At 45.5% G+C, this 20,529-nt stretch overlaps 1 protein-coding gene across 2 annotated transcripts in view; it reads left to right on the top strand.

Annotated features, from left to right (window-relative positions):
• SCAI (suppressor of cancer cell invasion) overlaps window positions 1-20,529 on the top strand; it is a 1,073,481-nt gene that overhangs the window by 169,169 nt on the left and 883,783 nt on the right. For both annotated transcript variants that reach the window (XM_040324877.1, XM_040324876.1), the window contains exon 3: window positions 19,721-19,816. In XM_040324877.1, the coding sequence (XP_040180811.1) occupies window positions 19,721-19,816 (96 nt within the window). The remainder of the gene's footprint in view (window positions 1-19,720; window positions 19,817-20,529) is intronic.

The raw sequence follows: 20,529 nt of genomic DNA, 5'->3' as shown, positions 1-20,529 counted from the left end.
ACACAACTCGGTGCTTATATGAAGATTTGTCACGTTCAATCAACCTCTAGCTGACCACAGCTATATGGACTTTATATATTTCTGTGCACTATTTCACTTTTGTATTTATTAGCACATAAGCACTTTTCTTGTGATGTGTATAATTGTTCACTTTATCATGTCAGTAATGATTTACACACACCTATCATATTAGCAGCGCAGCAATCATTCTTTTTATACATTGCCATACATCTACCTGGAACCTCTGCATCCCCTGACCAATCTCTGGAAGCATCCACAGACCCCCAGCGGACCATGATGTCCTCCCCTCAACCGCCAGATACCTCCATGCTCGACCAGGACATTAGGAAAATGCTACAAGCCCTCCCAACCCAGACGGCTATTGAAGCTCTGATCCTCCGCCTGGAAGTAACACACAGGAGGGACATACAGGAGGTGAGTGTCTAACCTGTCAGATCGGGTGTTGATGGGTGAGGCGTTGGTGTCTTCCCTGGAGAACCGAGTGTCGGCACTGGAGCGGACTCGGGACCAACATTGAGACACTGCAATATCACTCCAATATGCTAGAGGACATTGAGGACCGGAGCCGCCACAATAATTTTGGCTCCGCGGCATCCCAGAGGTGGAGAATGTCAGAGAAACGGTGAGGGAGATCTTCCGGACCTTCCTGGCAGACCCAGAGGCAGACGTCATACTGTACAGGGCGCACAGAGCCTTAGGCCCCAGGCCTACTGATCCGAGCAGACCACGCAATGTAGTATGCCGTCTCTACCGCTACACGCAGAAGGAGGCCATCCTGCGGCAAGCTTGGGACCACGGTGATATTGAGGTGGGAGGATCGCAAATCAAGATCCTACCGGACCTGTCCAGGGTATCATTAAGAAGCCAAACCTTCCTGCGCCTACTCCTAGAACTTGCCAAACAGAAGGGACTCACTTACCTTTGGGGCTACCCCCTTTCAGTGACATTCCGCTGGGATTCTGGTGCCTTCACACTGCAGACCACCGCAGACCTGCCAGCACTCTTCTGTTTTATGGACGCAGACCCAGTGCCGGTGCCTGACTGGCTACAGATCCTCACACCAGACCCTCAGACCGGGTGCATCTGCACACCGTGGCCCCCTGCCCCCCGCCAGCAGAGGGGCAGACAGACACCCATCCGCTGGGCCATCCGTCTCTACCTGACACCCCCTCTCCAGCCCTGCTGAGAACAAACCCTGGCTGATCCTTTTGGTGACTTTGCTGCTTTTGACCATGTTTGTTGGTGCCAGTTTTTTGGGGCCCTTGGACTCATGCAGCGATCCCGCCGAGGCTGGCTTGCTGCCCCCCCCATGTAGGTCATGAGAAGGCGGCCAGGCACAAGGACCCTTTAACGTGGCCCTGAGGGTACCTAACCTCCTGTTGTTGGGGCTTTGACAAGGTGACTGCTATTCCAACCTCAGGAACCACGCAGTCAGACTGAGCTAATGACAAAGCTTCTGCGACTAGGGATTCCCTATCCCTCCAGGCTTTCAACATATTGATGTGATAGATCTGTTCGGGCTTTTGCCTTCCTGGTTATCTGACCTTGTAATTCACTTCGCTCACTTTTTCAATGATCTCGTCGGGGCCTTGCCGTTTGGCAAAGGAATTTGCTTTCAACTATAGGAATAAGTACCAATACCCTATCCCCCGGGGAGAAGGTACGGGTCTTGGCCCCACGGTTATACACTCTCTGTTGTGCTAATTGTGCTTGGGACAAATGTCCCCTTACAATTGGCATTACCTGTGCAATTCTATATTGCATCAGGGTGACATGCTCAATCACACTCCTCTGGGGAGAACTCTCACTTTCCCAAGTTTTGCTGGTGATATCCAACAGCCCTCTCGGGTGTCTCCCATAGAGTAACTTTTATTCCTATTACAAGGAATGTACACATCCCTTGTAGTAGGAATTGTTAGTTACAGGTCCTCTTTATGGAGAGATGTGGGGTCAATAAGACCTCATATCTCTTCCTCCAGGCTGGAAAGCGATATTAGGAAAAAAATTCACCAATCTCATTTACTACTGGGTACCTGGGCGTGACGTTTTAACGTTGTGCCAGTGCCTCCGACGGTCATAGAGATGACTGGTGACCATGTGGTCACCGATAATCTCTATGGTCCTCATTCAAGGCTGGTCGATTCGTTCTCCAGGCCCCCGATGGCACGGGAGAGCCCGTAGAAGCAGCGGGAGGGGGGACGGCCTATAAGAACGATCAAGCAGCGGAACTACCGTTTTTACCATTCTTATGGTGCGCAGAATCGTCAGCAAAAGAGAAGGATATCTGATGCCAGTAGGGGGGGGATATCTGAATGATGCCTACAGCTAAAGTCCAGGATGTCATATGACGTCCTACGGTAGGGAAGTGGTTAAAGAACTCCAGGTGATGGCTAGACTATTTTTCCAAAAATTTTTGGACGGTTTACTGACTGAAATGGTACCAGCTGATTGGAGAAAAGCCAATGTGGTACCAATATTTAAAAAAGGGACAAGATATATGCCTGGAAACTACAGGCTAGTCAGCCTAACATTAGTCTGTAAGCTATCGGAAGGGATAATAAAGGACTATATCCAAGTTTAGGCTGATGAAAACCGTATCATTGGTCTGGCAAGAACGATTCTTTATGAATCCATGTTGATTATTACCAATTTATTATTCTACGAGGAAGTGAGCTGCCATCTGGATATAGGTAAGGCCTGTGGATGTGGTGTATCTGGCTTTTGCAAAGGCATATACCGGTAATACAGTTCCCCACAAAGTTTACTTTGCAAACAGGTCTGTCCACATGAACCATAGGGTGAGTGCCTGAATTAAAAACTGGCTACAGGGGCGGGTCCAAAGGGTGGCGATAAATGGCGAGTGATAGTGTGGCGTTGCGCTGTAGTGAAATAGGCGGTAGGTATACAGAAATGAGATGAAAATATGAACCATTCTCTTGGTAAGTGCAAAACAATACTGTAAAACAATGAAATGTCATAAAAAAAAACAAATATAAAGGTGATAAATCTTTAAATGTCACAAAAAGGATAACAAAAAATTAAAACAAAATTATTCATCAAAAGGTGGGTGTAAGTGCTGCTCATAAATGGCATAGGAAGTCCATATAAAGTCTTCAAATACAATGAATAAAAAAGGTAAAATACTTCCACTGTGCAATAAATAAAAAATAAAAGTGGCACGTGTCTCTTCTTTCAATGCAGTGTCACCTCTGTGCAAATTAGCCTCTCACCTTACTGCTGTAAGGTAACAGCATATGTGAATAATCTTATGGGCTCCAATGGCTGCAGTTTGTTCTCCTCTCACATACAGCATTCAAATTTTCCGATGTGTGGCTCATTAGGGGGATGTAAAATCTTCTCTAGGGATCCTCCCAGACTCGCGCGTGTGATATGTAGAAGGAAAGGTTACTTGTATGGTGTAGTAGCGTTTAAAACAATTTATTAGTAAAAGTAGCTAGTGCTGCTCACATGAACACAAACGGCATAAAATCCACGAGCAGCAAGCTCGTATTACGGCGTCACTTCCGGTGTGCCTGTCAACCAATCCCGATGCGTATCGTCACGTCCATGTGACTTCACCAGGGGATATAGACTGACGCACTAGATGTCGTTAAATAGTGAAAGTAAAACATATGGCGCAACGGCCATACTCTCATAGCTCCCATTAACTACTTAAGCGCCACCAACTATATACTGTGGCAGGGAGGCCCTTTTGCGTGAAATGACGTACCTGTACGTCGTTTCGTGCACAAGACACACTAACGGTGCACGCCTGTGAGTGGCTGGAGCTGCGAATCCGGAAGAATCGATGAGGCTAAATGTCAGCTTCCTTGGTGGTGACCGGGAGATGGTGTGGGGGCTTGGTTCTAAAGTAAGCATTTCATAATGGGCATACTATCTCATTATGCCTTTTTTGCCTTGTAGGTTTGCGTTTTTTTTTCTGACTATACAACGGCTTTTAGGGGGTAAATCCTTCCAGGGCTTAAGTGGTTAAAATGCATTGTGGCGCCCATTTTCCCAGAGGTCCCATATGTACTGCATAATATAAACTCACTCTAATGTGCCAAGTACTACTGGTATATGGGGTCGTTCAGCCAAATACCAAAGGTAATCGGTTAATGACTGTCTCGGGGATGAAAATAAACCAGGGACACTGGGAGAGATGCAACAAAAATATGATTTTTTTAATACAGCTTACCTGTAAAATTCTTTTTTTTTAAATACATCACGGGACACTAAGCCTTAATTACTTAATGGGTTATATTGTCACCACAGGTGAATGGACACTGGTAAACCCAATTAAAATTGAGTGCCTCCCCTATATAACCCCTCCCAAATAGAGAGTACCTCAGTTTTGTCACAAGTGTCTAAGGTGGTTGGTCAAGTTAAACGTGCCAAGAAAAAGCTTTTTGATGGTTTTCTGCAGAGGCCTAGGAGCTATAACCGGATACATACCTCGGGCCAATATCAAAAGCCTAAGATGGGTGGTACCCGGGCCTCGTGTAAAGAAGAAACAAGGTTTGCCTGTAATGTCTCTCCGTGGAGGTCTGGGCTCTGGGATCCAGGCTTTGGTCCTACTTTAACTCCGAAGAGGGGCGGGAGCACTGTGTCCCTTGATGTATTCCCAAGAAAATAATTTTATAGGTAAGCTGTATTAAAAAATCCTATTTTCTTGCTCATACATCACGGGACACAGAGCCTTAATTACTTAATGGGACTTTGAAGGGAAGTTACTCTGGTAGTAAATGAGTATCAAAAAGGAGTAGAATGAAGAGTGTTTATTTATCAAAAAATAGGGGTTGTAGACTGATGAGATCTACGTTACATTAGACAAAACATATGACATGAAAGGATGCAAACATAATGACATGCGATACATGGGAATGAGAGGCAAGCGGTTTTTGAAAGAATACAGACAAGGCCAAGATTTGGCCCTTGATAGTGCTCAAGGCCAACTTCATATTCCAGCCCAACTGAAGAAAGGCAAGAATCCTATTGATGGCATACTTCCTAGGATGCCACCTTCTAGGTTCACACCAGGAAACGTATGCTTTTCAGATTCTGTAGTAGATGAGCCTGGAGGCCGGCCTCCTAAGATTAACCAGAATGGATAGGACTGGGCCTGAGAGCCCACGTTTCCTCAGAATGTGGGTCTCACTCAATAGCCAAACCGTCAAATTTAGACTTTGTAAGGCAGGATGGAATATTGGACCCTGTGATAGTAGGTCAGAGCGTAGTGGGAGAACCCAAGGTCTTTCTTCTGCCATCCTTACGATTTCTGTGTACCAGGGCCTCCTGGGCCAAGCTGGGGCGACCAAAATCACCGGCTTTCCTTTCTTCTTGACTCTCTGAAGGAATCGTGGGAGAAGCGGAACTGGAGGGAATGCATATATTGGAGAATATCGATCCCACGAAATTGTCAGGGCATCTGAGCCTTGAGCAAAAGGATCTCTTGTTCTTGACACAAAGCTGTCCAGTTTTGTGTTTAACTTCGTAACCAACAGGTCCATATCTGGGGTACTCCATTTTTGACATATGATTTGAAATATGTCGGGGTGTAGAGACCATTCTCCTGGACTCAGCTGCTGGCGGCTTAAAAAAGCCGCCTGACAATTTTCTACCCCTTGAATGAAGACCGCAGACAGGCAAGGAACATGCCTTTCTGCCCAGGACAAGATGTGATTCCCCTCTCTTTGAGCATCCAGATTTCTGGTGCCCCCTTGGTGTATAATATAGACCACAGCCATAGCATTGTCAGACTTTATCCGAAGAGGACAACCCTGCAGTCTGTAAGATCAGACTCTGAGGGCCAGATAAATTGCCTGAATCTCCTGAATGTTGATGGGTACGAGCTTTTCGGCTCCGGACCACTTCCCTTGGGCAAATGCTTCTTCTAGAACTGCCCCCCAGCCAAGAAGGCTGGCGTCTGTGGTTACCCATTTCCAGGTAACCGGAGTTAAGGATTTTAGTTTTGACAGATTTTGGGGGCGCAACCACCAATTGAGGCTCTGGCGAACCTTTGTAAATAAGATCATAGGATGGTCCAGGGCCCGAACATCTTTGTTCCAAGCGGACAGAATTCTGCCCTGCAACGGCCTTGAGTAAAACTGGGCATAAGGGACAGCCTCGAATGAGGCTACCATCTTTCCCAATAACTTCATGCTCAGACGGATGGAAGGCCTTCTTTTTGCCTTTATCACTCAGACCAAGTCTCCTATGGCTTTTGCCTTTGGCTCGGGAAGTAATACCTTGCTTTGGGATGTGTCTATAATCATGCCCAAATGCCTTCTTTTGAGGATTTCTGGATTTCTCCAGATCGTTGACCCAGCCTAGATACTCTACTGTGCTGTGCAAATTGTGGCCCAAGCGTGCAGCGGACTGATCTATGATCAACAGATCGTCCAGATAGGCTGTTACTGCTATGTCCCGTGCCCTCAGCCTTGCCAGGGCAAGTATTTTTGTGAACTCTTGAGGTGCCGTAGCCAGTCCGAAAAAAAGGGCCACAAACTGAAAGTGGCGCTGATCCACCTGAAACCTTAGACATCTTTGGTGAGCGGGGAATATTGGCACATGTAGATATGCATCTCTGATGTCTATTGATGCCAGGAATTCTCCTCCCTGAAGGGTGGAGACAACTAAATGTACAGACTCCATACGAAAGGAGCGGATGTTCAGGAACTGATTCAGGCTTTTCACATCTAGAATAGGTCTGACATACCTGTTTTGATTTTCGAACTGTGAAAGGGTGTGAGTAAAACCCTGATCCTCTGGGGTTAACTCTATGAGTACCCCTTGGGACAACAGGTGTTCCAAGGCTAAAACAAAGGTCTTCTTTTTTATGGATCTTTTGGCAATTCTTGATCTCAGAAACCGGGATGGCGGAAGCTCTCTGAATTCCAGCTTGTAGCCTGAGGACACAGTGGAGATGACCCAATTGTCCTGAACTTCATTCCGCCAGGCATATGCAAACTGCAGCAGCCTTTCCCCCCACTCGGCCTCTCGCTGTGAATTGCAGCATTTTTCCCCCTGAAGTTTTACTATGGGAAACACTGCGAGGGAACGCATACACGGCTGGTTTTCTCGACCAAAGTTCTCCTGGCAGTTTTCCTGTTGGGAAAACCGGCCGTGTGTACAGGGGAAAAGGGACCGAGCCGGTTTTCTGTTTTCCTGGCGGTCTTTTGACCATCAGGAAAACCGATAGTGTGTACTAGGCATTACAGTAACTTTTCGTGCCACAGTTGCATTAGTACACCAAAGCCTGGATCCCAGAGACACTGGTGAAAAAACTGAGGTACTCTCCATTTGGGAAGGGGTTATATAGGGGAGGAACTTTTTAATTGGGTTTACCAGTGTCCAATCACCTGTGGTGACTACATAACCCATTAAGAAATAGAAATTAAAATACACATACATCAGTATCTAAAGAGACTACCTACAGCAGGGGTGCCTGGCCTTTTGAAGAGCAAGTGCCACTTAAGGGACTTGGTAACTGGTCGTGGGCCACAATGAGAGGAACAGGCGCATGACAGTTCCATGTCCACTCTGCATATGCAGAGCGGACACCGACACAACCCACTCTACTCTGAGCCCTCGGATCCCATCTGCCCAGATAGAAGGGGGTTGGATCGGATTGGAGGTAGGTGTGGTGAAAATGGCCACAATTCCGTTTACATCTGTGGCTCGATAGAGGTGAATGGAGGGTCTGACTGGGTTGGACTGATAGTGTCAATGGGGCCTAAGGCTGTTTCCACACACTGAGGCACTGTGGTTTACCCACACAGAGGGTGCAGACAAGTGCACCTGTGGTTTTCCTGCGGGTTGGCTGTACTTTAGCATAGACTTATGTTATGTTATATCCTGCAGGTGTAGTGAACTTTCTGAAAGCGCACCAAGCCTGCAGGTAATAACAAGTCTATGGCTCTGTGCATGTCACCTGCAGGTGTCCTGCGTTTGAACTTGGGGATCAGTTCGAAAGCAGTCCAGTAACCACTGCAGAACAGATATGCCCATTTATACACTGATTTTAGTAATAAACTTGCCTTTTAATAAGTCTTCCATTTAGGTATTGCCAGCTGTTTCTGTCCCAGGCAGAGCGCATTTGGTATCACTCCAGCTGTGATAGGCGTTGGCGCTATACAGGAAGCATCGGCTTATGTGGCTCTGCTCTGCAGACGTTTGCTTCCTCTACCCCTGGCTTTATTCACAACACTGATGCTGTGGGATAGGGTGGGGGGGCGGCAACTCACAATCTTTGCTTGCCAACCCACCATCCTAGAGTAGAAGATTGTGAGCCACATCAGAGAGCTCCGTAGGCAACTGGTTGGGCACCCCTGACCTACAGGATATAAAAGTGACATATGTAGAAAGGTATAAATGTATAAAAAAAAACTTGTCCACCGCCCTCATCTATAGATGGCTATCACAGTAAGCAGCATTGGAAGGCTGAAACAGAGAACAAAAGCCTGGGGAATGTCCAGGAAAAAAAACAAGCCTACTTACCGACCAGCTCGCAGACAACCAATTAACCTGTCTCTAACAGTATGCGTTAACCCCTGTTTTTAACACATGCTGTTAGACAGGTTAATTGGTTGTCTGCAAACTGGTCGGTGAGTAGGCTTGGTTTTTTCCTGGACATTCCCCAGGCTTTTGTTGATAAAGGGTTAAAGGGGTTGTAACGGTTCGTCTTTTATTCTCTAAATTGGTTCCTTTAAGCTAGTGCATTGTTGGTTCACTTACCTTTTCCTTCAATTTCCCTTCTAAATGTTTTTTTTTTCTTTGTTTGAATTTCTCACTTCCTGTTTCTCCTCAGTAAGCTTTCCACCATCATCCAAGCAGTGGAAAGTCATTTAGAACAGCTTACTGAACACCTTACTGAGGAGGAACAGGAAGTGAGAAATTCAGACAAAGAAAACAGAAAAAAAAACCATTTAGAAGAGAAATTGATGGAAAAGGTAAGTGAACCAACAATGCACTAGCTTAAAGTAACCTATTTAGAAAATAAAAAACGAACCTTTACAACCCCTTTAACCACTTAACCCCCAGACCATATTGCTGCCCAAAGACCAGAGCACTTTTTGCGATTCGGGACTGCGGCGATTTAACTGACAATTGTGCGGTCGTGCGATGTGGCTCCCAAACAAAATTGGCATCCTTTTTTTTCCCCACAAATGGAGCTTTCTTTTGGTGGTATTTGATCACCTCTGCGATTTTTTATTTTTTGCGCTATAAACAAAAATAGAGCGACAATTTTGAAAAAAATGAATATTTTTTACTTTTTGCTGTAATAAATATCCCCCAAAAATATATAAAAAAACATTTTTTTTCCTCAGTTTAGGCCGATACATATTCGTCTACATATTTTTCGTAAAAAAAATTCGCAATAAGCGTTTATTGATTGGTTTGCGCAAAAGTTATAGCGTTTACAAAATAGGGGGTATTTTTATGGCATTTTTATTAATATATTTTTTTTTTACTAGTAATGGCGGCGATCAGCGATTTTTTTCGGTACTGCGACATTATGGTGGACACTTTTGACACATTTTTGGGACCATTGGCATTTTTATAGCGATCAGTGCTATAAAAATGCATTGGATTACTATAAAAATGCCACTGGCAGTGAAGGGGTTAACACTAGGGGGCGGGGAAGGGGTTAAGTATGTCCCTGGGTGTGTTCTTACTGTGGGGGGGGTGGCCTCACTAGGGGAAACACTGATCCTCTGTTCATACGTTGTATGAACAGAAGATCAGCATTTCCCCCGCTGACAGGACCGAGAGCTGTGTGTTTACACACACAGCTGCCGGTCCCCGCTCTGTAACGAGCAATCGCGGGTGCCCGGCGGCGATCGAGCCCATCGGGCACGCGCACGGGAGTCGGGGGCGCGCACGCGCCCCTAGTGGCCGCTCAAAGAGCCGCCGTATAGCTACGGGCTCTCGCCCAGGAGAGCCGACCTGCCGCCGTATAATGACGGTGGCTGGTCGGCTAGTAGTTAAGCGGAAAGAGGACGATTTTAATTTTAATGCCAGAGGCGGTTTAGGAGCGGAGTATACACTGCTCCCGCACCGCCCAAAAGATGCTGCTTGCAGGACTTTTTTTTTTCTGTCCTGCAAAACAGGAAGCACTCAGGCTTTCACACTGGGGAGGCATGAGAGGCGCTTTTATAGATGACATTTTAAGCGCTAAAACGCCTGAAAAGTGCCCCAGTGTGAAAGAGGTCTAATTGATGGCACAAGACCATTACTTTAGTTTGATAAATAGTGAGTACTGGGAATGGTCCAGTGTGGTAAGTGGGGTCCCCCAAGGATCTGTCCTGGGACCAATTCTGTTTAATTCATTCATAAATGATATAGAGGATGGGATAAATGGCTCAATTTTAAAATTGAATGATACAAAGTTAAGCAGGGTTATAGCTGCTTTGCAGGATGTGTAAACCGTACAAGAAGACCTAAATAAAATAATGGGTCGGGCAACTACATGGCAAATGAGGTTTAATGTTGAAAAATGTAGTAATGCATTTGGGTGCTAGAAATACGAATGCAAGGGGGAGAGCCTCTTGGGGAATCCTGGATGGAAAAGGACCCCTAGTAGATGACAATCTCGGCAATGGCATGCAATGCCAAGCTGCTGCAAGCAAAGCCAACAGAATATTGGCTTGCATTAAAAGGGGGATTCACACCAGAGCTAAAAAAAAAAAAAAAATCCACCTGACAGGAAGTGCAATCAACAGAGTTTAAAAGGCCCCTCCCTTCCATCTGTACCTCAGTTTATGATTGTGTTTCCCACGGGGTGGCAGCTAAACAGTTTTTATTTTTTTCTAAATTTAAGACCAAGGTCTGGGACCAGGGTCTCCCCTCCAGGATGTCAGGCCAGGGGCAGCCAGTGGGGGCTGCGGGGTCTGACAGAGCCTGGCTCTTTCCAAGAGGGGTCCCCTTGGAAAGAGCCAGGCTCTGTCAGACCCTGCAGCCCCCACTGGCTCCCTTTCCTTATACTCTCAGGGGGGAATACAACAGCGAGGAGTGTTTCAAGAACCCCCCTGAGAGACTGGTGACACTAGACACGGTGATGGTGTCTATAACCCCAGGGACCTTACATCCCACTCTCTACTCATACCTGACAGTGGCAGATGGCAATGAGGAGCCACGGACATATCCCTCTTCTGAGGGGGAGGGAGTCTCTTACTTGCAGGTGGCAAGGGCTCAAGCATACCATGGTATCCCAGTCAGGATGGCCGGCGGAGCCATGGGACCTCCTGCTTCTTGCCGCCTTGCTGGTTCACAGCGTTAGGCGACTAGTGCGCATGTCTGGATGGTGACACACTCGAGTGAGGTAATTTCCGGTGCGCCGGGCTACAGCAAAATGGCGGAGAACGGCGGGAGAATGCAAGCAAAAGCGGTAACAGAGCGGGGGTCCGCGCTTCTGTGTCCCTCAAAATCTACCCCAAGCGATCCTACCCGGTCGGGTGGGCTGCCTAGGCGGGATGGAGGAGGACGATGGACCGATTGCAACATCATCAGAGGTCACCACAGGGGGTGAGTGATCCGGCTGGTGGGAGGGGGGGGGGGGAGTCCATTTGAATTAGAATTCCTATCCTTTTTCCCCCCTCCAAACTTTATCCTTACCCATCTCCCCAGGGATCCACTGAAAGCAAGGGGCCTTTTGGGGAGTCTCCAGGAACTGGCAAAACAGAAGGTCATCATTCCTGTTCCCGTGGGTCACATCGGTCAGGGGTTTTATTCCCACATATTTGTGGTACCAAAGCCATTGGGCAAATTCCGACTGATCATTAACCTACGGAAGCTAAACCAGTACTTGCTGTACAAAAAGTTCTGGATGGAGAGTATTTACACAGTCAGACACCTTCAAGAGGGAGTCTTCATGGTAACATTAGACTTGTAGGATGCTTACTTGTATAGCCCCATTGCCCTGAAGCATCAAAAATGTATACAGTTTGCGATTCAGACAAACCAGGGGGTCCAACACTGGCAGTTAAAGGCGCTCCCCTTTGACCTAGTGGCCAGTCCGAGAATCTTTACAAACGTTCTGGCCGAGGTGGTGTCCTTTCTTACCTCCAAGGGGTAGCTTTGATCCCATACTTGGAAGACATGCTAATTTTCAGTCCGGCCCTAGAACAGCTCCAGATCGAGACAAGGTGCTATCCACCCTAGAATCCCTGAGGTGGATGGTCAACCGGGAGAATTCCTCCTTGGATCCCTCGCAATCCAACGTCTTTCTAGGCTACTGGGTAGACTCAGTGACCCAGAGGATCTTCCTTCCCCAAGAGAAGATCACAAAGGTACAGATAGCGGTGGCCAATCTCCACAGTAATCGAGAGGCCTCTCTAAGGACCATTATGAAAATATTGGGACTTATGACATCTTGCATCCCAGTGGTCCACTGGGCCCAGTTCCATTCTCCAGGGATTCCTGAAGCTGACCCAGAAAATCCTGGGGAAGCAGAGAAAAATATTATCTGTCTCGGCAGTCCATTTTAAGAGGGTCCCTCAACGTGCAGGCAAACTTTCTCAGCAGGCAGCCCATTCATCAAGGAGAGTGGGAACTGAACAAAGTTTTTTTTTTCTCTGGTGAGTCAACACTTTGGCAAACCAGAAATAGATTTGTTTCCTTGCAGGAAGAACAGAAAGGTTCAGAAGTACTTCTCTCTCGCCAGGGAGCAGGGCTCCCGGGGAATGGATGCCTTAGCCCAGAGCTGGGAATTCGCCATGGCAAGTGCATTTCCTCCCCTGGGGCTCATTCCCCGGGTATTGCAGAAGCTGTCCCAATCAAACAGGTGCCTTATTCAAATCTCACCCTGGTGGCCGACACGGGTAGGTTCCTCACCCTGAAGTGGTGGTCGATTGCTCCTCTGCTGCATCTCCCGTCCAGACGCAATCTCCTCTCCCAGGGACCAGTTTTACATCCCGATCCGGGGTTGCTTCCATTGACGGCAATTTGTTTTAGAGGGAGATTCACAGGCGTAGGGGATGTTCAGAGAAAGTGATTGATATGCTTTTGCTGAGTAGGAAACCAGTCACTAGACAAATCTATGCAAACGTTTTGGAGAGTCTTCTCTCACTGGGCTCAGTGTAGAGAAGGTTCTCTCCAAACAATCCCGATGGTCCTGGATTTCCTCCAGGAGGGGGTTGACCAAAGCCTAGCGGTCAACACCCTCAGGGTCCAGGTTGCAGCCTTGTCTTTTGTTTTTAGACAGTAGACTGGCCCTGAACCCACTTTTTGACAGCCAGGGAAACGGTAGCCCGGTGAGGACAAGCAGGTTCCCACCTTGGGACTTATCCTTGGTATTAGATGCTCTAACTAGAGAGACCTTTGAGCTGGTGGCTCAGGTTTCTGTTAAGTTTCTTTCACTTAAAATGGCCTTCCTCCTGGCCATCATGACAGCCAGAAGGGTTGGCGACCTACAGGCTCTGACAATAAGAGCCCTTGTTGTTGCTCCTAGAGGATAGGGTAATCCTCAGACAGGATCCTTTATATTTGCCAAAAATGACCCCAGATTTCCACAGGTCACAGGAAATTATCCTTCCCTCATTTTGTCAGAACCCCAAAAAATGAGAAGGAGGAAAAGTTTAATTTATTAGACGTTAGAAGGTGTCTACTAGTCTATCTAGAGAGAGTGAGGGAGTTCTCCGGCCAAAAGAAACGGCTTCAGGCCTCTAAGCTTATGATAGCCAGGTGGATTAAGCAAACTATCGCAGTAGCCTATGAATGTTCAGGAATACCTGTCCCAGCTCATATCAAAGCTCATTCTACTAGATCTCTGGTGACCTCCTGGGCAGGTGCTTTGATCGATCCAATCTGCAGGGCAGCAACTTGGACGAGACAAAATGCCTTCCTGAGGCACTACAGAGTGGAGCTGTTGTCCCCTCAGGACTTGGCATTCCGCAGGAAGGTCCTACAGGCGGTGGTCCCACCCTAAGGTAGGCCTGAACTTCTTGCTCATTGTCTCAGGTGTGCCGTCCTGGAAGATGACTGGAGAAAATTACCAGTTACCGGTAATGGGTTTTCTAGGAAATCTTCCAGGACGACAGGCCTACTTCCTTACCCTTAATTGTCGGTGGTGTTTTTAATTCTCACAGAATGTACCCTCTGGCACCGGTGTGGTTTTATATTTTGTCATAACTGAGGGACAGAGGGAAGGAAGGGGCCTTTTTTAAACTCTGTTGTTTGTGTTTCCTGTCAGGTGGGACCCGTCATCTCAGTTACTGGTAAGTGTAACTGGTAATTTTCCCACTCTTCAAGACACTGGTTCGGCTGCATTTTGAGTATGCAGTCCAGTTCTGGGCACCAGTCCTCAAGAAGGATGTGCTGGAACTGGAGAGAAGGGCAACAACGCTAATAGAGACTAGAGCAGGGGTGCCTAATGTGGCCCATGGAGCTCTCTGATGTGGCCCATGACCTCCTGCTCTGGAATGGAATGGAATAGAATACTGTCATTAAAGGTACATTTATTAAATCAGTGTATATATGGGCATATGTGTAATGCAGTGGTTACTGGGCTGCTTTCAACTGTTCCGCAGGTACAGAGCAGTGCACCTATTGGTTACCTGCACTGAGCCATGGCCTTCTATTACCTGCGTGTTTGGTGCTGACAGTGAAGAACGGGGAAGCCATGTTTACACGCGGCTCTCCCCATTCTTCAGCTCCAGCGGCGATCGGGGTCCCGCGGTCCCGGAGCTTTGGACCGGGTCGCGGCAGCGCCCTCGTCCCACGGCTGGGTACATGTACAGGACGTACCTGTACGTACATGTGCCCAGCCGTGCCATTCTGCCAACGAATATGTGCAGGAGGCGGTCCTTAAGTGGATAGAGTGGGCTGCCATCCACCTGCTCCACTCATTGTGGCCTGCGACCGGTTACCAAGTCGCTTAAGTGGCCCCCCGCTCTTCAAAAGGTTGGGCACCCCTGGACTAGAGGATCTCCGCTATGGGGAAAGACTGCAAGCATCGAACTTATTCTCTCTGGAGAGAAGACACTTGAGAGGGGATATGATAGTGATGTACAACTACCTTACTAGTGACTAGCATAGAAGCTAAAAAAAAAATTGTGAAAGGGAGTTTGAAAAGACAAGTGGCCATTTACTGAAATGGGAGGAGAAGCAGTTTACCTTAAACTGCATTGAGGGTTCTTTACTGTCATAGCAGTAAGGATGTGGAATGCTCTAATGGTGACTTCCAGAGACAGGGAGAGCTGACATCCTTCTTTTGTAGAGTAGGTTTCTAGGCATATTGGGTGCAATGCAAGGTAGAATGATTGGGCGAAAGAAGAAAAAAGAAAATAAACCGCGCTAATGAACAGTGAAAATTGAACCGTGAACCAGAACCAGTGGTATCAGCAGGGAGTGACGATTTTTTAGTTTAAAAAAAACTATTAGATGGGCATCTTAATGATCACAACATACAGGGATAAGGGATTTGCTGTTGACCTAAACAAACATAAGCACATACCACAGGTTGAACTGGATGGACTGGTGTCTTTTTTTTTTTTCTTAAATTTTACCAACTATTCAACTGCCCCAAAAAGTTCCATAAGATCTGGAATTCCTGAATTAAGGCTGGTGACCTTACGATCTGATGGCCTTCTAACACTTATGCCACATTCCCTGTTTCTCTCTGTCCTTTCCCCCTCCAGATATTGATACCAGATATTGTACTCATTCGTTATATGTGCAGTAAAACCTTGGTTTGAGAGTAACTTGGTTTGAGAACATTTCACAAGACAAGCTAAATTTTTTTAATACCTTTTGACTTGAGATACAAGCGATGTCTTGATATACAAGTGGCGTAATGTCAGAACTTGTTATAAAAGAGAAGAAAGGCTCCCCCAAGTGTAGCAATATGGTTACATTTAACCACTTCCCTACCGGCTCATTGTAAAATGACGCCGGCAGGGACCCTCTCTCGATCCGGGTGGACGTCATATGACGTCCTGTGTTCCCGGCGATCTAGGGCGCGTGCGCGCCCGCGGCAGCGCTTGTGACCCGGTGCGGGTGCCCGGCGGCCGCGATTGCCACCGGGCACCCGCGATTGCCGGTAATCACGGCAGGAGTGTGGATCTGTGTGTGTAAACACACAGATCCACCTCCTGTCAGCGGTGAGGAGACCAATGTGTGTTCCCAGTACAGAGGAACACACATCGGTCTCCTCCCCTTGAGAGTCCCCTCCCTCCTACAGTTAGAACACACCTTAGGGAACATATTAACCCCTTCTTCGCCCCCTAGTGGTTAACCCCTTCCCTGCCAGTCACATTTACACAGTAATCAATGCATATTTATAGCATTAATCGCTGTATAAATGTGAATGGTCCCAAAAACGTGTCAAAAGTGTCCGGTGTGTTTGCCGCAATGTCACGGTCACAGTAAAAAATCGCAAATCGCCACCAATACTAGTAAAAAAAATAATAAAATAAAAATGCCATAAATCTATCTCCTATTTTGTAGACGCTATATTTTTTGCACAAACCAATCAATATACGATTATTGCGATTTTTTTTTTTTTTTTACCAAAAATATGTAGAAGGATACGTATTGGCCTAAACTGAGGGAAATTTTTTTTTTTTTTTTTTAATTGTGATATTTATTAAATAAAAAAGTAAAAAATATTGTGTTTTTTTTAAAATTGTCGCTCTTCTTTTGTTTATAGCGCAAAAAATAAAAACTGCAGAGATGATCAAATACTACCAAACAAAAGCTCTATTTGTGGGGGGGGAAAAAACATAAAGATTTAGTTTGGGTACAATGTTGCATGACCACGCAATTGTCATTCAAAGTGCAACAGCGCTGAAAACTAAAAATTCGTCTGGGCAGGAAGGGGGTGAAAATGCCCTGTATGGAAGGGGTTAATGAAGGTACAACATTTAGCAACATATTGCTAAACTTAGAGGTGCCTCTGCTCTTTTATACTCTGTAGCTCCTGCTGGATTTTGCTTTTAATCCCCTTGTGGAGGCTTCCATTTGTGGATGGACATTTTATGGTTATACAACCTGGTCACATTGCTATCTTTTTATATGGACTATAAACTGAAGGACCTATGAATAAATGGCTGTGGAACGAATCATTTGAGTTTCCATCATTTTTTATGGGGAAATTTGCTTTGATATAAGAGTGCTTTGGATTTACAAGCATGCTTCCGGAGCAAATTATGCTCGCAATCCAAGGTTTTACTGTATTATGTGTCAGTTCCTGCTATAATATTAGTGTGTCCTTTCGCTCTACCTGACTTGTATATTTGTTCCAGTATGATGTTATGTTCAACTTGCAAAACAAGTGTAGCAAGGTCCCGGGCCTCCAGAACCCTAATGGTGACTTCCAGAGACAGGGAGAGCTGACATCCTTCTTTTGTAGAGTAGGTTTCTAGGCATATTGGGTGTAATGCAAGGTAGAATGATTGGGCGAAAGAAGAAAAAAGAAAATAAACCGCGCTAATGAACAGTGAAAATTGAAACGTGAAAGTAAGGATGTAAACCACACAAATATTACAATAAAATTAGTGAAAAGAATAATCCAAAGTGAATAAAGGAAAAACTTGATAAGTGTCCATAAGCACAACAAGCCCCTGTAGTCCAAACTGAGAGGGCTACCAGAATTCCAAATATATTTTTTTTTTTTATATATTAAAGTCCAGATAAGACGAAGTGACATCCACCCAGGTGCAGTCGGATCTCAACGGATCAGAGGAATAGTGGTTAATACTGATGTGACATGAAGCTGAAGACCTCCACCACACGCATATGCAAGTCTGCTTACCAGATGGAAATGGTCCCTGGGTGAGAGGAGACCAAAAACAGCATGTAGCAATCAGCAAACGGCTGGGCTTGGAGGAAGGGGAAGGCAATTCAACTCGGATCATCCAGCAATAACTTCGATGGCAATGGTCACATAGGCATAAAAGAGAGATGCCTCGATAGTGTAAAATTACTTAAAACGTTTTATTTATACAAAATGGTTAAGAAATACTCACATTTTGCAGCATAAAAAAAAGGCCTTAAACCTGCAGCTCTGGCCAGCGGCATGCAGGTAACCCATGTAGTATCGAGTAGTCCAATGGGGTGATAGCAGTGTGCCACTCGGTACGCCCTGACTAGTTTCGTGGCAAAAGCACTTTCTCTTAGTGCCTTTCTCAGCCTTTTTTATGTTCATTAGAAGTCAGCAGCTACAAAAAGTGTAGCTGCTGGCTTTTAATAAACCGACAATTATCTGCTCCACTGTCCAGCTTCTCTCCCCCGGCGCCTCCATTCTGACTGTGGACACCCGGCCGTGACAGCTTTCGGCTTCACGGCTGGGTACTCACTGCGCATGCACGAGTGGTGCTCCGTTCTAGGAGTGGACAGGCGATCGCCTGGAACCTGTCGCGTGTCCCAAGCGATCGCCTACAGGGAGGGGCCACCTAAGGCGATATGATAAGTCGCCTAAGCGGTCCCTGTGCGGAAGGGGGAAGTGGGACAGGAAGTCCCACTCCTACCGAAGCCCCCACTCCCTCCCCCCCAAAAAAATTGCATGCCAAATGTGGCATGTATGTGGGCGAGGAGTAGTTTAAGCAGAAGTTCCACTTTTGGGTGGAACTCCGCTTTAAAAAAAAAAACTCCAGCTATTACCTAACAGTGTTGCAAAATGGGTTTATGTGAAATCTCCATTAACAGCTGTAATTAATATTGCAATTAAGTTAGAAGGATATTATATTTAAAGTATTGTGTGTTGTGTTGGTATTACGGTAATTAGTTCAACTTCAAAGGTTGGCCTTTTGTTTTCCCTGATCACATCTCACCTGGGTAGTAAACAGCCTTCGTTGACTCATCCAATCAGTCTGTGCCCAATATACATTTACTATGTACAGTGACCAATTAGGGAGAATTATATTGGCCACAGTACAGAAAGGAGGAGGGGTATAATGCTTTGTGACCAAGCGTTAATAGGTAATCTAACGCTCTATTTGCATTTTATATTGTATTGTAAATATGGTTGTTGGTCATTTTTAAATATCATGTAAGCCAGTGAACCTACACTGTACATTGTGTTGTAAATACTATCTGGTGTGTAATTTGTATAGATTATGTAACCCTATCAATGTCTATTGTGGATGGAACTACCTCTTTTGTGTAAGATCTCTAAGATCTAGATATGTATATGTCCATACTACTACAATGATTGAGGTGTATACACATAATCACAGAAACAAGGCAACAAATGGCGACCACAAAGCGACTCAAACCCTAAATCTTCACATAAACCCATTGTGCAACAGCATTCTACTCCTAGTTCGGGAATATCCCAATTTTTTTCTATTTTACCCGAAAGACGGAATCCATGGTAAAGAAGTACTATATATATATATATATATATATATATATATATATATATATATATATATATATATATATATATATATATATATATATATATATATATTATATATTATATATTGTTGTAGCTGTCCGAGAAGGAGCAATGGGACATTTTTTAATTTAAAGAAATGTAATTTAAGTAGCAGCTGTGAGTCTGCTGGGGCTGCTGACATTACATCCAAAATGGAGGCATCCAGCAGCAGTGTCATGCTTTTTTGATGTCTACACAAGAAAAGCTTTTTACAGGTAAACATGCACAAAATACATTACAATCTTACAGAAAAAAACATTTGTTTAGTGATCAGGGTCTCTGAACAATTTTTTTTTTATTCTGTTCTATATTTTTTTGCAGAGATTTGCCGCAATATGGACAAAAGCAATGGCAGTCATACTTTGGAAGGACGTTTGATGTTTACACAAAACTCTGGAAGTTCCAACAGCAACACAGGTGAAAATGTTATGCGTGTCAGTGTTTTTGTAAAACAACTTTTAGGGCACTTGCACACTGATGCGGTTGATTTTCCTATACCACGGGCGCAGCCTAGTGTGTGAGATTGCGATCCTCTCAGAGCATCACTCTGAGAGAACATACTTAGGGAATGTATAATGGAGGCATACCCCCTAAGCGCATAGGGGTAAATTGTAATTTGAAGCAGCCAAGGTCAGGATCTAGATTTATCAATATACAGCAATCATAACTAGAGAGCATACATGCTGCCCCCTGTCCGTGAATAGGTATGTGGCAAGGCCTAATGATTATAGCAGTTGCAAGCCATAGCTGGTACACATGCTTCCTCAATACCAGGGACTTCAGGTAATGCCACATAGAAAGGAATACCAATCTGGGGGGGATGTAGCAACCACAACTATATCTCATCATGTATATTACACCAATGGTTTGACATGTGGCCCGAAACTTGGGCTTGTAAATGTCTCCATTTGGCAAACCAATGCTTGGGCCCTTAATTATAAACCTGCAGAAATTGCATTTGGTACAAGGAAAGGTGCCTGTGTTGGTTTTGGAATGGTCTGAGTTGATACAACACTATCACGTATAGAGTGCGATCGCTTAAAGGTAATCTCCAGATACATATTGATAAACTTACTGATTTTCTCATCTGACGTTAGCAAGTACCAAAATGTATTGTACATTTTTCTAAT

Source organism: Rana temporaria, chromosome 9 (assembly GCF_905171775.1).
Source record: "Rana temporaria chromosome 9, aRanTem1.1, whole genome shotgun sequence".
NCBI lineage: Eukaryota > Metazoa > Chordata > Amphibia > Anura > Ranidae > Rana > Rana temporaria.
Note: the sequence above shows the minus strand (reverse complement) of the source record. Positions and strands in the feature narration are given on the sequence as shown.